Genomic DNA, 16020 nt, shown 5'->3' with positions numbered 1-16020 from the left:
ACACATATGCTTTTTTTCTTTCCTTAAACTGGCCTTTTAAGTAGCTTCAGTAAGATGGAATTCGTAGAGAAAAATCCACACAAGAATGGAGAAAACATGTAAACTCCACACAGAAAGGCCAGAGCCCAGATTTTAACCCCCAATTTAGAACTGTGAAGCAGATGTGCTTACCACTCAACCACGATGCTGTTTTCTTGTTATATTGTGACTTTTTTCATGATAAAATTTCAAAAGTGTTCTATAGATAGAACAACCTTTCCTCATATATTTTTTTTCAACTCACTTTTTATTCACATTTCTTTTCAATGTTGGTCTAATACTTTGTATAATCATCATCTTTACAGTAGGCCCTTTTGTACGGAATAGAATGGAGTAGAATAGAATAAGTCAATTCAGGTTTTACAGCCACTCACATGAGTGAGCACATGAATAAGAGTATTCAGACCAATTATTTATTTATGCTCGGTGATAGACACTTGCATGTAAGGAAATGGCTTTGACCTTGTGACACAATTTTTCAGGATTTTTCTATCGTTGCTGCATTTATGATGGCCCTGCATGCAATCGTAAGCCAGTCCCTCGCCAACTGTCCATTCAGTTAAGCATGAATGTCATTAAAAAGCTAATAACAGGAACTGAGGGTTGCCTAAAAATTGCAGCCCTTTAGAAAGGTGGCAGGCCAATTGCTCATGATAACATTATTGTATGAAGGAAAATTAAAATTGCACACCAGGAAATTTTTTTTTTTTTTTCCCACAATCCTTCCAACAGGCAAACGCCTCACCTCCCAAGTGTCCAGTGTTGCTCCTGCTCTTCTTGTTGCTCTTGGCGCTGCGTCTGGAGGAGGTGGTGGCCGAGCTGTGCTCACTGAGCGAGTCTTGAGCCGAGGAAGTGCTTCCTGTGTTCTCGCTGCTGTCTCTTAGCATGCTCTCGTAGCCGCTGCTGCCCCCGCTGTGGTAGAACAAGGCCGTCTTACCCATGGCCGGAGGCAGTTCCCCACTCAGTACGCTGCTGTTAGATGCCAAAATAAGATCCTTGTTTAGAAAATAGTATTCAATAAAAAGTTGACCCCACCAAAGCGACACCTTTGGTTACAATAAAAGCCCTAGTGCCGAATGGATCAAAGTATTTTATTGAAAAAGCTCGATTAAAAGTGAAACTTCTTCAAAAACCAAGACGAAGCCCAGTTGCCTTCAATTACCATGACCTGGATGACACATAGTCTACACAGACAACTGTCCAAATACCTGTTGTCACTGGCATGGCCACTGCTGCAACGATGTGGTTTTCGCGGAGCGGTGATCTTGCTGTAGGGAGAGGGAAGGCTTTGAACCGCTGCTGCCTTTTCCTCCCCTGGGCCTCCTCCAGCAATACCTCCTGCTCCCGGTGACACCCCTCTGTGAAGTAAAAAATCATTGTCATAAGATCTATCTATTGCTAGAAAAAGAAAGGAAAAAAATCTTTGACTGGTTAAAACTGGCCAACCTTGCCCCTCCAACTACTTTCTCCTCTACTGGATCTGCACCTCCTCCTTGGGCATGATTCCTGGAACGTGAACCGCTGCTTCCTTGGAGAAGCTCTGAGATACGTCCGTTGACAGCCCGCAGGGGCAGCTTGGCAGCCAAACTTCCCCCTCGACTGCGGCTCAGAGACTGCGTAGACCAGGATGCAGGAGAGGGTCCCTGTTGCTGCACGGGGCCCTGGATGGTACTTTGTGGCTGTGGAAGCAGACACAAAGCTTAGGACAAAGGTAGTGGGTAGTTCATAGGCCACAGGAATTGATCTGAGCGCAAAGCAAAGCAGTCGACCAAGCGATAGTCTCAAAACTCGTGAGGTGCGGCCATTATAAGTCAAGGCATCACTGTATTGGTGCAGTCTTGCTACAAATTAAGTCATACCTTTCCATTCGGGGGAAGGCTTGAGCTTCGACTGGAAGCTTGGCTAAGAGACTTGGTGGAAAAGCTGAGAGTCTTTGTGCTGGAGGCAGACAAACTTCTGGATTTGGGACTGCTGGTCATCAGCAGCTTACTGACAGCTGATATCTTTGACTGACCGCTTGATTTGGCAGGTGACTGCGGTGCACTGCTCGAACCGGGACTACCTCCGAAGCCGTTTCCAGCCCGAGTAAGGCTGCGACCGGTACGAGGTATGGAGCCGTCTCCCTTTGAGCCTCCCCCTCGGAGGCTCTCAGCCCTTTCTAGGGAGAAGCAGTCATAGTGGTGCGAGCCACTGTGGGCTCGGCCAAGGGAATTAGTTCGGCTTGCAAGTTGCTCTAGCTTAGCGCTAAAGAGTCTACTACTGTCTATACTGGAGCCATGTTGTCTGGTGCCACATGTATCATCTATAGAACTGCCCTCATGGATGGGCTGCTGTAGTGGACTGGCTGCCCTGTTTCGTAGGTCAAGACTGGACTTGCGTACAGGTGGCAAAGGCGGGATCCCACCCTTCTTGTGAGAGAAAAAGCCTTGTTTTCCAGTCGACCCCCGGCGATCAAGTGTGGCACGCGGACTGCAGGGAGTTGAAGAGGTGGTACCAATATTCTTGTACTCAGTTGTGTTATCTAAGCCATCTTGGCGGTTGAGACGATGCCAGGCACGAGGGAGACTGGAGGTTCGGTGGATTTCTGGGTTGTAGTTATCAGCCAAATATTCTCCTTGGGCAACACCAGTGACCATCTCACAACCATCCACCACTCTCTTGAAGGAGTCTGGAGATGACACTACCTCGCCACCTGAACTCGACCCACCATGATCTTCAACTGCTGACAAAAGAATTGAAAATCAATTCTAACAATTGTAATCAACATTCCACAGACAATCTGCAATGTTAACATTCTTAAGCATAGGAACAGCCCTCTACCAAGGTCGAACTGAAATATGATGTTCTTGATTTCTGTTTGAAAGTTAACAGACTATTTCTTGTTTCTTGGAGGGTAGCGCAAAACAAAAACTCTCATTTTGTGCTTGGTGGAGGTAAAAAAACAAGCATTTTCTTACCATCCCTGCAGAAATTCTCAATGTTTCCATTGCCTGCTGCTTCAATCTTCTGCCCTGACTGGCTCTTTGTATGCTCCACCTCACTCTTCACTGGTATTACTTCCTCATTGGGTCTCCCATCCTCCATAACACGCACCAGCCAGGGATCCTCAAAGCTCATCTCACTGGATATGGAAGCTAACTGCTGTGTGTTGAATTTTGAGGAGCAGATACTAGGTTCCTGCATGGCCATCTGCTTGTTGGCTACACAGGAGTGAGTACTGATTGCGGTCTTGAAGGTAGCGAGGTTCCCAAGTGTTGTCAAAGACTGAATGGTCGTTTTAGCCATAGATGGAGGCATTTTTCTCAACCTGTCCTTGGTTGGCGTTCCCTTCTCCCTTCTGTTATCTGACAGCGGTTCCTCCAGACTCCCATTTCTAAAACGTCCACTGCTTCCATTGTCTCCTGACCCATCCAATCCCAAGGAAATTTGGTTGGGTTCAGCCAAGGCTTCCCCTTGATGACTTTGGGACTGGCTGAAGCTGTGAAGCGAGTGATCACCCTCACTGCACCCACTCAGATCACTCATCCAGGAGGAGATAGGTGTCATCACCGAGGCTATCGTATCCCCCTCCATGCGCAGTTTGGCCATTGCAACCTGTTGAAGAATTTGAATTTGCGAGGATAAAGAAATGCTGGCAGGATCATTGTATCACTGACATCTTATGGATTGGGTAAAAATACATATTTAGGTCAAATTTAGACCTGGTACACATATTTCATTGTATGTGGACAAAAGACGTTTAATCAGTAGAATCGATCTACAGTATATTTGGGACTATACACATTAGTTCATTGTAAATCTTAATTCTTTTTATTTTATGCTTACCACTTGATCAGAGTAGATTGTGCCTCAGTATACGAAAAATGTTTGGATGAGACACACACGCCCAGATCGGGGAGAAGTTCTGGCAGCAATGGGGTGACTGCCTCCATATTTATTTTACTAACAGTTTACAAGGTGTATCCCGAACCCAAATATCAAACGCTGTGTGTTTATGTGATCGCAAAGTCAAGTACACCAACCTCTGCCATGGCGACAACCTCTGTAACCCCAGAGCTTGTTGCAATCACATGAAAGCTCTCTGCAGCTCCATCCTCAACAGGGCTTGTGCGAACTCCACAGGACTGGGCGTCCACAGAGTAGCAGTCACTATTGAAGCTGATAATGCTCGGTGGGCGACAGGTTAGATGCTGTGTCATCATGAGAGCTTTGTCATCGAGTGCCTCCTCCTCTCCTGCAGCCTCTGTGTATACTGATAGATCCTCACACAGCAAATGATGTCCAACTAGTCCTGCAGTGGTCAAGTGTGGATCATTTCAGACCTAAGACCCTTCAGTTGTTGAAACAAACAACAAAGAAACATTTCACTCACCATCCCTGTGTGTATCCAAGGGTATTGGAGGCACGTCATCGTCACAGAGTGTTTCTGCAGAGCCCAAGCTGGTAGACAGGGATGGAGTTGGATCTTTGACTTGTGGACTCATACCAACAGGAGATGTTCTGGAAAGTGGACACTCTGTGGAGGAACGACCGCTGTCTGCAGCCAGACTGTCTGCATCGTAGAAAACATATCGATAGAATTTATTTAATACGGCAACCAGTCGTGTGGTCATTTTCTACACTACTTCTCCTCCAATCCCAGTTGACTTGGGGTGAGAGGTAGGCTCCACTGTGGACTGGACACCAGCCAGTCACAGATTGAAAAAAGACTATGAGCATTTGGACTTTATATGTGGACTTTCTACCAATCAAGCTAACAGCTTGTAATAAAAATACAATCAGAAGATGTTTAGAAAAGCATACTGTCAGAGGTCAAAGCTTCTGTTGCTTGTCCATCCTGAGCCAAAGTATTCGAAGACAGTGGGGATGTTGCTGGTATGACTCCCTTCTGAGTGTACACTTTACACCGCTGAGACGGTGATGATGGAGGCCTGGGGACATACAGATGTGTTACTACATTTTAATTTGCAAGTCCACATGTAAATACTACTAAAACTGAATACAAAATCAACATTATTAAGATTGTATTTCACTTCATTATTGATGCTGAACTTCACCTGTATTCTGAGGTTTTCGTCAGGCTGGCGACGCCAAGGCGTGGGGATCCGAGTGGCCGTGCCTTCCCCTCAGTGTTAACTCCCATAGTCAGACTCTCACGACTGTCCAGATAAGAAGGTATTCTTAATTTTTTAACGACAAAATACCTTCAGGAATTTGATTGTGCACACCTCAAATGAGATCAGTTCCAAAAGTTTGATCAAGATGATAATGCTCACTTTGGTTACGACTATATTTGGTCATTTTGATTGGTTATTCGGGTTGTAGTTTGAACTGCATACTACGATGTTTTTTTTTAAAAATAATTTGCTGTATGGGACGTGCTTATGTGATAACTCAATCTAGTCTCACCTGTCATGCTGGTGCGAGGCCTTGGCCCTGTGCAGAGGGTTCGAGGCGTTGCTTCCCGTAACATTCCTAGTCCCAGACACAAGCGTGGACCCGGAACTCTGAGCCAGACTATGAATCATGGTCTGAGCCAGCGCCGCCTCCTCCACCACCTCCTTGATATCTTGCAGCTGCTCATCATTGGTCTTCCTCCTAGAAGTTTCTGTTGAGGAGGAAGAGAGCTGGACTGCACCTACTGGGGGAGTAATGTTTTAACAGTTACTTTAATAATACAGAATACTGTACATATTGTTGATCATAGATTGTTTACACACAGAGAAAAGAAGACTCCAGTAATTCAAAGTAATTCACCTGTTTTGGCCTCTATGCCCAATGGAGCAGCAGAAGCATTCTCAGCAGGGGTGACTGAGTCCTCAGAAGGGAAACATGGATCTTTGGATCCTTGTTTACAGACCGGAACCTCCTCAAAGGGAAATTTTGACACCTGAACAGAATGGATGACAAAGAGCATTTAATGTTAGACTGACAATGTTCTTAGTCGTGTTATAAACATTTAGCAGTTCTCAAATAAAAAAAAAAACACTATATGGATGTATACATGTACTGAGAAACACTTCTTAATAAATTAACTAGTTAGATGGGAGACTAGGGGTTTGGCAGGCCTTTGCAAAATTTAAAATCACTTATTTTAGCATTTCACAGTGGGTACGACACCAAAATACACAATTCATTATTGTGCTCACCCTCTCATTATCTACAACTTATGTATCATTTTAATTTGTACCGTCAGATGAGCCTATCTTTTTTCTTCCTGTAAGAACTAAAATCAATTCATGATTCAATCATTCAAGTCGCCTTTCGTAATTAGCGGAAGTTCGCTGAGCTACCTTTCTTTTTTTTCTTTTTTTTTTTTTTTCTCAAGCGGCTGCACCTCATCCATCCATGGATGGCCCCCATCAGGGAGGCACATCTCGGTATATATTTTCTGTCATTCTCACTTTCTGCGGGTGTAATGGCCACATGTCCCAATACCTTTGTCTGTGAAAGTATATTACTACCCAATAAGTGCCATTTCAGAAGACTGTTTGCTTCTTGAACCAATGAAAGCAGACATAACTCTCTGAAAAGGTCTCATCCACAGTGTCTTCCCAACATCAACCTTTAAATCTTCAAAAAAGGCTTCTAACTGGCACTGCGGAGATGGCGCGGCTTGGATTTGGCAGAGTAGACGTGGTGCTGTGCTGCCCAGCATGGGTTGTGGCAAAACATCATATTACACTTAAAGTGCGCAACTCAAAATGTTCCTGCAATACAGTATCTCCAAATATTTGTAATTCCAATGTTCCTAAGCCGGGTGGTGTGTAATATAATTGTTCTTTTCACCTCCTCACTGCCATCAATGCAGTCCAGTCTCTCCTGCAGTTCAGCAAAGGTGTTACATTTTAGGCACTCGGCCCCCTCCTCAGGCACAGGGGCCAACGGCTGCCCGAGTATCGACTGAGCGGACTGAGCCGGAGCTGGACCACCTTGCAGGTCCTGGTTCTCGGGCTCGGGCTGCACCTGCTGAAGCAGAACTTGCGGAATCAATCATCTGATCATTTATGTTGGATCATGACCTAAAGGTCATTTACCTTCTGGACCGCCTGACTTTGTAGCGTCTCAGATTTTGCTCGCAGCAGGGCGGGAATTATCGGCACAAACTCCGGCGGACCCTCATTGTCTGTCAGCTCTCTATCCGACACCGCGGCCCCGTTGGGACCCACGTAGATGACGGTGTCACATGACTGCTCGCTGCTCGAGTATTGCTCATCCTGGTCGCTGGACAGGCGCAGCAGTGGGAGGTCTGAGTTGGGGTCGCCGCGGTGATGGAAAGGCCGCAAATGGGTGGGCCGGCGCATGCGACCCTCTTCGCAGGAGCTCTCTCCTCCAGAGGAGCTGGAGGTGTACTGCTGAGGACAGATGATGATGATGACGACAGGCACACAGAATATCTCATATTTCTCCAAGGTGTTATATTCAATTTGCACTTCACAGGAGAGTGACAGAGGAAGAATGAACAAGTCTATTTCTAACAATGTTCATCCAAGAAACTGATATAAATATCTCAACAGTGTTGCAGTATTATAGCTCATTTGATCATCCCTATTTAGCAACAGAGAATGTTCTTTATTCTAATGACAGCAGTGGAAATTTTTGTTTATTTTTGGACAACAGAAGGCTTTTGTTTTTACTTTTCTCTTTATTGAGTAACTCAAACTTTTTGGGGAGGAGGGTACAGTGTTATTTTATGTTAATAAAAACTAAAATAGATGTATATGTTTTTTCATCCAACTGCACCGACACTTAAAGAGGAACCCAAACATATTTTTTTCAATAATATGTTCAATGCAGTTGAACCCACTAGTTGAAACACGGCATTCTGATTAATATTACGTTTGTGGAATATGAGTTAAGCAGCAATATCCACCCATTTTTAGCCATGTCATTTTTAGTCGACAAAATGGCCGCCCCTGGAGATGGCTAAAAACGGGTGGATTAACTCTTATTCCACAAACACAATATTTATCAAAATGCCTTATTTCAACAAGTGGGCCTGCATAGAACCTATTCTTGAAAAAAAATGTTTGAGTTGACTTCCTCGTTAAAGTTCCGTATGATTCCTAATTCACCCTATTCCTGGCCACTTGTTGCGAGGCAGTATTTATGGAATTTCTGCCTAGCAACATTTCTGTCTCCAAGCTCATTTAGAGTAAAATTGTCATTTTTTAAATTACATCATGCTGTATGATTAGCAACTTATGGAAGAGCGCTTCACTGCCCCACATAGCAAAGAAAGGACACTGTTGTGTCGTAACGTGCTTTTTTTTCGCCACAAGACCACCTGCTGGATGTGGTGATGCACTGCTCCAGTTAAGTTCCATTTGAAATGTAATGAATGAAGCAAATGTTTTATTTAGACTCACCACGGTGACCTTTGTTTTTTTCTTCTTCATGCGCAAGACGCGGGATGCGATCTGGATGGTGGAGAGGCTTTCCGAAAAATCCGCCGGCGAGGCCGAGATGTGAGCGATCATGGTGGTGCGGCAGTTCATGTTGCCTAGCGACTCCCGCAGCAACATGGTCAGCTTGCTGTCCCTTGTGACAGACACAGATGACAGCACAAGGTATGGGCTAGATACATTGATGTCATTCGAATGGTTATTAACTTATCAATAGCATGGGTCACAAAGCCTCCAAACATTCTCTAATAGTAGATTATGCTAAAAGTTAAGACTCGAGAGGCAAATTTGATGCTAATCATTCTGTTCTATATATGGATTAGGATGAGCAAGCACAAAGGTTTTAAGAGAAGCACTGCGGGTATTACGCAGACTAATATTGGAACTTTCTCTTTCACTTTAAGAGATTAAATTTGCAGAGTGGAGACTAAAAGTACACCGTGTGTTTAAGAAAAAGTATGCTACCGAGTCCATTCATGCTTTTTTTGTAGTGTGCCGTGACCATAGATCTACTGCCACTGTCCCCTTTAAAAAAACACACATCCTGCGGGCATAGCTCTCAAACACGTTTGCATTCACACACGTTAGCGTTGACCTCTTCTCTTTACTTCCCCTGCTTACCGCCACAGGGTTCAACTAATCCTTCTCTCTAACTCTTAGAGAGAAGAGAGGAATGTAATTAAATTCATAAGCATTCATTAAAAAATTATTTCAGTCACTTCTTAATACTTGTACTGTCGTTTTTACCACACAGTGCCTTCTTGGAGAGTTGAGTCCTAACCGTGTGCTGTGAGTGATCATCAGGTGTGCGTCAGGAAATGATCCAAATTGGTCCAAAATTCATGATTTTTTTTTTACTACGAATAATCCATGTTTTCTGAAACCGAGCCGTGATTGGTCGTTACCTGAGCCCTGAGTAGTTGGGATGTCATTTTCAGTTGACAGAAGTGACAAGATGGCCGCACCCTGAGATGGCTAAAAAGGGGTGGATTTTTGCTGCTTAACTCATATTCCCCAAAAGCAATATTAATCAGAATGTCGCGTTTGAACTAGTGGGCTTGCATAGAACATATTCTCGGAAAAAAATGCTTGGGTTGATTTCCCCTTTAAATGGCCAAATGGCAAAGCTACATAACTGTCCAGTGTGTGTAGGTATTTAATGTATGTGGCTTCCTGTCAAACATGGCCTAAGCCTCACCAAGCACATTTAATAATGAAGTGACATGCTCTCACTTGAGTCTTGTGGAGTCTAAATCCCTTCCCAATCCCACATGAGCTAGAGCCACCAAAGTAAAAATCCATCTTCAGTGAGCTTGTTTTACCATGTAAATGTAAGTGCTGGTGATTTAATTAACCCAGCACGGCGCACACAGCCACATAGCCCCAAGAAGGCAGGAAGGAAGGTAGAACAAGGACACAGAATTAATGGAAAGGTGGAGAGAGAGATTTGCATAGTGTACAACCACTAATGCATACTGAAAAATGTTTGCTTTTTTGCTCTTTTTCCATTTGTCCTCTGCCCTTTGTTCGCCTCTCTTCAACTCTTAATCTTTCTAGCTCCTTGTAGCTTTCATCACTAAACCACGGTGTTGAATATGCAACAGCAGGTGTTGTTTCTGACAATGACTCCCTAAAACCTTGGGGAAAAAAACTGTCACTTTCCTTTCTTTATTCCACTCCAGCTCTTATTCTATTCTTATTCTACTGTTAACCTTGCGCAGGGTGCTCAACAGAAATGTTTCAGGCCTACACAGTTATTGGAGTACATTAAAACTTTTTTTTTCTTGTAAAAAAATGTTCAGGGCAAGCATACGTGTTTAAAGGCTATCATAAGTAGGATTGGACTTTTGACTACATTTTGATTGACTTTGTGGAAGATTAACGTCTGTTTTCAACCATTTTCTATAGTGCTTGTCCTCATTATGGTTGCAGATGACTTCCACATTGAAGCTTACTTGTACGGGATGTGTTTGCTCCCGTTGACCAGGGCCAGGATCACGTTGCCGAGGGCTGACAGGGAAAGGCAAAGAGATGCCGAGCCGGGCGAAGAGTTTTCCCTGCCTTTCCCGGCCGTCCCGCCTCCGAGGACACCGACGTCGCAGCTGCCCAGGTCCAGCAGATGGAGGCGACTGCGACCTCCCGACACTTGCAAGGTGGTACAAAGTGGATGAAGAGTTTTGGAGACAAGCAGAAAAATGCAAAACATTTGAAAACAAATGCTGAAGATCCCAAAAGTTTGAGAATCCTTTTGTAGTGTCTTTTATATTTGACTGGTGAGACCATAAGAACTCACTTCCTCCCTTGCCTGTCTTCTCCATGCGGTACTGGTAAATGTGCAATGTAAACAGCATGTGCGAATTCCTGTGATCTTCTTCGGTGGTGTCGGGACGTTGGCTGCTGTGGCGGGCCGCGATGGCTGCGTCAAGGAACCAGGCTGCCTTCTCCGGCGTTGGGGCGCGCAGTTCCGACTGGTTCTGGAGCTGGCGGTGAGGATGGGAAAAGAGGGATGATGGTTTAAGAAGGCAGACAGCCACACAACAGGGGAGGGTAACGTATTGATGTTGCGATGCGCGCCGCCCAGCGTGGACTTGTATGATTGGCATATTCAATTAACACCTGCTACAGTGTCTGTGTGTTTGCATGTGTTCTTGCTTTACTGCCAGGGTATCATTACTGATGAGATTATGTCAGATTAGTGGGGGATTACACAGATGTGCTTGTATCACACCCCCTAATCCCATCACCATATAACATTGGACACACACACACACACACACACTTTTCATTTGACCTCCACAAAGAATTATCAGGATAATCGTTATTTTAAAAAATGGTATAAGAAAATATACTGTATGATCTCTCTGCTTTCGTTTCTGACCACAATTCATTCAGTTTATAGAAGACTCTAAATTGTCCATAGGTATGAATGTGATTGTGAATGGTGGATTGTTTATATGTGCCCCTTGGTTGGTTGATTCTGACATGCACCCATGCACGTACAGACACACACACATTCACTCATGAGTTAGTACGCTGTGTTATATACAGTATGCATATGTTGTGTACCTGCATGCCACAGATAGGGTCCTCACACAGGTATACTCCAGGTGACTGTCCATCCTGCAAGCTGCCAGTGGCCACCTCCGAGAGTAAGTCCTTCAGGTTCTCCTCTTTGCCCCAAACCTTTCACAAGCACACCCATATAAACAAACAGTAAAGCAAAGTCCAGTACCATGTCAATGACTTGATTCTAGCATTGTCTTTTTTTGAAGAATAAAAGGTTAGAAAATGTTAAATTGTTAAAAACTAATTAACACTTTTCACTGTATAGAAAAAGGCAGTTTTTGGGTCTGTTTAATCCCCACTGTTTTAAAATGAAAAGTGTTTTAGAGTGGGATAGTTTGAGCTTGTTTGTTTGCACATTTTGGGAACCTAAAAATGCCAACATTTGAAAAATGTTTTTCTTTCACCTTTTTTATCATTTCCATGTCAATACTGTTACTGCAACTATTCTCTGTAGGAATGCATTACACCTGCAGATTGAATTCTAAAAGTAGCCAGTGTGCATGTTTGTAGTGTTCCTTATAATATCGTCTAGCAAAACCCAAAGGACATCTTGTCTCTTTATGACAAGAACAAGTCAAACTTTCTTTGGAAAATGGCACGCTTTGCCTTCCTTTCCAAGTAAACACACAGCAGTGTGTCTAGCGGCACCATTTAGCTTCTGTAACTTCGCAGCCGGTAGCATAGTGCGCTGACGTGGAGTGGAGCAATACCTACCTCAACTGCGGACACACGGACAGAGAAGCGCGCCCCTGTTTTCTCCCTCCTCTCATTGATGAGTTTAAAGAGCCAGGAGATGGCACAGGGGATGATACCTAGCGTCTGCAGGGAGTCATGCCGGCCAATCATGGTGTAAGATTTGCCTGGATCAGACAGACAGACAACCTGTGTGAAATCAATGCGTAGGAAGTGTGTTTTTCCCCTTGGGCGCACACGCGACACACACGTCTGCTGTGGCTGTCAGAATATCAGAATCCACCCTAAAAAAAAAAAGTGACACCCTAATGACAATTTATAAGGACATGAACAGCCCGTCATGTGAAATGTGTGTGATTTATTCTCCGACACAATGGAGGATCAAGTGCTTGTCAGCAGCACTGTAAATTTACAATGTTCTCTCTTTCCCTCTGCATCGCAATGTTTTCTGGAGCATTGAGACACACTGTCACAACACTACTATATTTGGCACATAGAGAAGAGTATGATGATAATGTTTTTCTCTGAGTAGGTAAGGTTCATTAAGAATTCAAAAAGGCTAATTGGTACAGATTCGCTAGTAGTAAAAACGGACAATAATCATTTATTTTTTGAATATATCACGTGACAAGACATTTGAATTACGTTCTTGTATGTGTGTCAAGTCACTAATATTGATAGTAATTTCATTCTCCCCTCGCAGTCTCTAACCCTCAAAAAGACAAAGTATTACACCTGTTCAAAAAAAGTGAGACAGTACACTTTGTATGTGACATGTAGATTGAATATTCATTAACTGCTGTCTGTAGTTTCACACATTCGGACCATCTTTTCTTTTGGGGGGGCAAGGGGGGCTTGGCTGTTGCTATAGTGATTATCTTGACTATGGAAGGAATCAAGGATACAGTTGGCGACTGTATGTCTTTACCTTTTTTGAAGTCATACTGGAAAATGTTGCATGGACTGGATTAGATGCTGCAAGGAGTTGTAGTTGAATTATCTTAAAGCAAGTCACAATCTGCAGTCATTATAAACAGATTTTTTTTTAATTTAATGCCATCAATATGACACATTTTTAAGCAGGTCTGCAAGGTTTGTAGAATGTGTTGTTGCTTTTTTTCAGAATGTGGTGTTGTATTTTTGTTTTGTTTTTGTTTTTCATGTTGAAGGAAACTAGTCCAGTTCAGACTTTCAACTTCCTACCAAATTCTAGCAAGATTCATAATGTAATGAGAAGATCCCATGCAAGAGTTGTAGAAGGTGCTTCCTTTACTAAGATAATTTTCACTTTTGCGTGACACTGTTAATATTACTAATGATGTGTTGGTGTTGTATCACAGAACTGTACTACATTTTTTTTTTTAAATTAGCTAAATAAGATAAACAGTTCTCACTATGATGCCGTACAGTTTTACAACCCCTCACGCGACAAGGGCAATTAGAAACATATTGTTCAATATCCCACAATGAGTCCACCTGGGACTTGGCCATCATTTCTGCAAGAGGGAATCATTTGCATTCCTGAAGGTCCTCCAATAAATTGAGTCACACTTGCACTTATAGTCATTGCTGCATGTTCGTCGAAAACTTGACTCTATGAAAGCAGACCGTGTGAGCCAGCGTGCGTCTACAGCCAACAGCCACAGAGCCCAGCATAAATGCTCAGTGTGTTACTTCCCCTATTTTAATTAGTGAAAAACTTAATGCCCTTGTAATGCAGCCTCATTACTCTGGATGGCCGTAGGGGGACTACATCAGCGCTCGTCTGTTGTTACGGCCGTTCGAACTACGGAGGTCAGCACGGTGCGATATCACCTTGTAGAACAGTAATATTGATTGAAAGGGCAACGTACTGCTGTTTGATGGATTCGTCCACGAAATAAAATGACTCACTTATCATTTATCAAGTACAATTGAGCAGTGACAAGCACAAGTCCGTCTCTGGGCCACTTACACGTACTGTGTTCACACGGCAGGGTTTCACCCGAGATTGTCCATCATGCATATTTATATTTTATATTCTAGCAAAGTGATTCTCCAAATGTACTAGTGGTAATCTCTTTAGTGATACATGAAAGAATCACTGCTTCAATTCAGTTGTAATTAACTTCTAAGGTCAATACATTTGCATTTAATATTTATTACTGTTAAGGCCCACTACTGTATTTTAATATTGGTCATGATAACACTTGGTGGGATATGATTTTTTTTTTTTAGGTGGGATTTGGTGTCAGGTTTTATAAGCACTGTCCCAAGAGGTTATAGGGTTTGATTGTCAACATGCATGTTGGTGATGACATGTTTTAGTCTGTTGTGAGAGGTCCCGACCCTTTTAAGATTGCCTCCAGGAGGATTAGGAAGACGGAGACAGAGTAGAGCCAGAAAGACATACTAATCCTCTTCTTTCTCGCGCTGATCGATGAGGACCAGCTGAGGCACACTGTATTTTGTCTAGCACGTGTGTGTGTCTTACCCAGTTTGGAGTGTCCAAAGCAGAAGACACATCCATCTGCTCCATTCACTACTGACTGAATCACCTCGGCAACCGTCCCTGCGCACACTTCCGCCTAGCAACAGGTAAGGCAGGACAGTCATGAAGAACCAATTACAGCTGAGGTGAAGAGACTGTCAAAACCTGATGTAGGGTTAGCATTTAACACTCATGTTGCTACATGTAGAACTGAAGGGATGGATGGATAGATAGTTCTAGATAGATGTAGATATGTAGATCGATAGATAGATGTGGATATGTAGATCGATAGCTAGATGTACCGTGGATACAGGTAGATGATGATTGATAGATTTAAGAGTATGATGGGTGTAATGCTGAGGTACTTCTTACTCCGCCCGCCCACTGACCTGCGACGCATCAGGAGGGAAGGCGGCGTCAAAGGTAAACATCTTGGGAGGGACCTGGCTGGCCCCCGCTCTCTTCTGTGAGGCGGCGCTTGGCATCTGATTGGCTGACGGGTCCATGATGGTGATCTGTTTCTTCCTTGGGTCCACTTTGAGGAAAGAACTGGACTCTGCAGCTTCCGACTGAGACGCTGGACACACACGCACCATCACCTTCACCTGTCAGTCAAAATCGAGACATTGACCACAATGTTTGGGCATCTCTTGGATATTCTCATGTATTCTAAAGAAAGCACGATTGGAGTGTAGTTAGTGTTCAATTTAAATAGTTTATAGACTAAGGATATTATGAGGACAAAATATGAAGATACACACAAATTGGCTATGAACCACAATAAATGCAAAATATACCGAAATTCTTTGCCACTCTTCTCTACGCCTAACCACCACCTCCCCATTCCTGACTTCACTTTAACTGTCAAAATCCTCTTTTCGCATCTTTGCCATTCATCCCACTCCCATCGGAAACTGTTAGCAGCCTCAATTTAAGCGGTTGACAGCTGCCATTGTTTGCTTTGATAGCTGAGGGCGCAGCGCTGCGTCATCATTTCGGATTGCTTGAGACATTCCACAAATGCAATCCATTGTCTTTTTTTTTTTAAATTTATTTATCTACAAATACATGTACTTCATCTTCAATGCGGCAAAAACAAGAGACAATATACAGTGAATATAGCGATAGTAATATTGATGCATTAGCATCATCCTCTGGTTTTATAGGAAATATTCAATATTTATAAGCATCTTGACAGTGAGCCTTTGATTATAATACTTATGATTTATTACGTTTTTAAAGATGTGCATTTTCATGATAGTTATTTGTCAAAGGAAACCTTAATATCAGTGGTTTTTTTCTGCTTACAGAGGGATGTGAACAATACAGAATCCAACTTTAAGAAGA

The 16020-nt window shown here is 43.3% G+C and overlaps 1 protein-coding gene across 4 annotated transcripts in view; it reads right to left on the bottom strand.

Moving 5' to 3' along the window:
- kif26ba (kinesin family member 26Ba) overlaps positions 1-16020 on the bottom strand; it is a 79570-nt gene that overhangs the window by 8728 nt on the left and 54822 nt on the right. For 2 of the 4 annotated variants that reach the window (XM_086026349.1, XM_086026352.1), the window contains exons 6-25: positions 15063-15278; positions 14677-14770; positions 12225-12370; positions 11511-11627; positions 10738-10924; positions 10400-10589; positions 8409-8580; positions 7077-7391; positions 6829-7008; positions 5797-5929; positions 5449-5680; positions 5097-5198; positions 4843-4970; positions 4412-4591; positions 4062-4330; positions 2997-3633; positions 1899-2761; positions 1486-1718; positions 1248-1397; positions 785-1011 (exon numbers count right to left, since the gene is read on the bottom strand). In XM_086026349.1, the coding sequence (XP_085882475.1) occupies positions 785-1011; positions 1248-1397; positions 1486-1718; positions 1899-2761; positions 2997-3633; positions 4062-4330; positions 4412-4591; positions 4843-4970; positions 5097-5198; positions 5449-5680; positions 5797-5929; positions 6829-7008; positions 7077-7391; positions 8409-8580; positions 10400-10589; positions 10738-10924; positions 11511-11627; positions 12225-12370; positions 14677-14770; positions 15063-15278 (4771 nt within the window). The remainder of the gene's footprint in view (positions 1-784; positions 1012-1247; positions 1398-1485; positions 1719-1898; positions 2762-2996; positions 3634-4061; positions 4331-4411; positions 4592-4842; positions 4971-5096; positions 5199-5448; positions 5681-5796; positions 5930-6828; positions 7009-7076; positions 7392-8408; positions 8581-10399; positions 10590-10737; positions 10925-11510; positions 11628-12224; positions 12371-14676; positions 14771-15062; positions 15279-16020) is intronic. The other 2 variants (XM_086026351.1, XM_086026350.1) reach the window with 2 other exon arrangements.

Source organism: Filicampus tigris, chromosome 3, assembly GCF_054856515.1.
Source record: "Filicampus tigris isolate MCC_2025a chromosome 3, RoL_Ftig_1.0, whole genome shotgun sequence".
Classification (NCBI taxonomy): domain Eukaryota; kingdom Metazoa; phylum Chordata; class Actinopteri; order Syngnathiformes; family Syngnathidae; genus Filicampus; species Filicampus tigris.
This window is presented reverse-complemented; position numbering and strand designations above follow the sequence as displayed.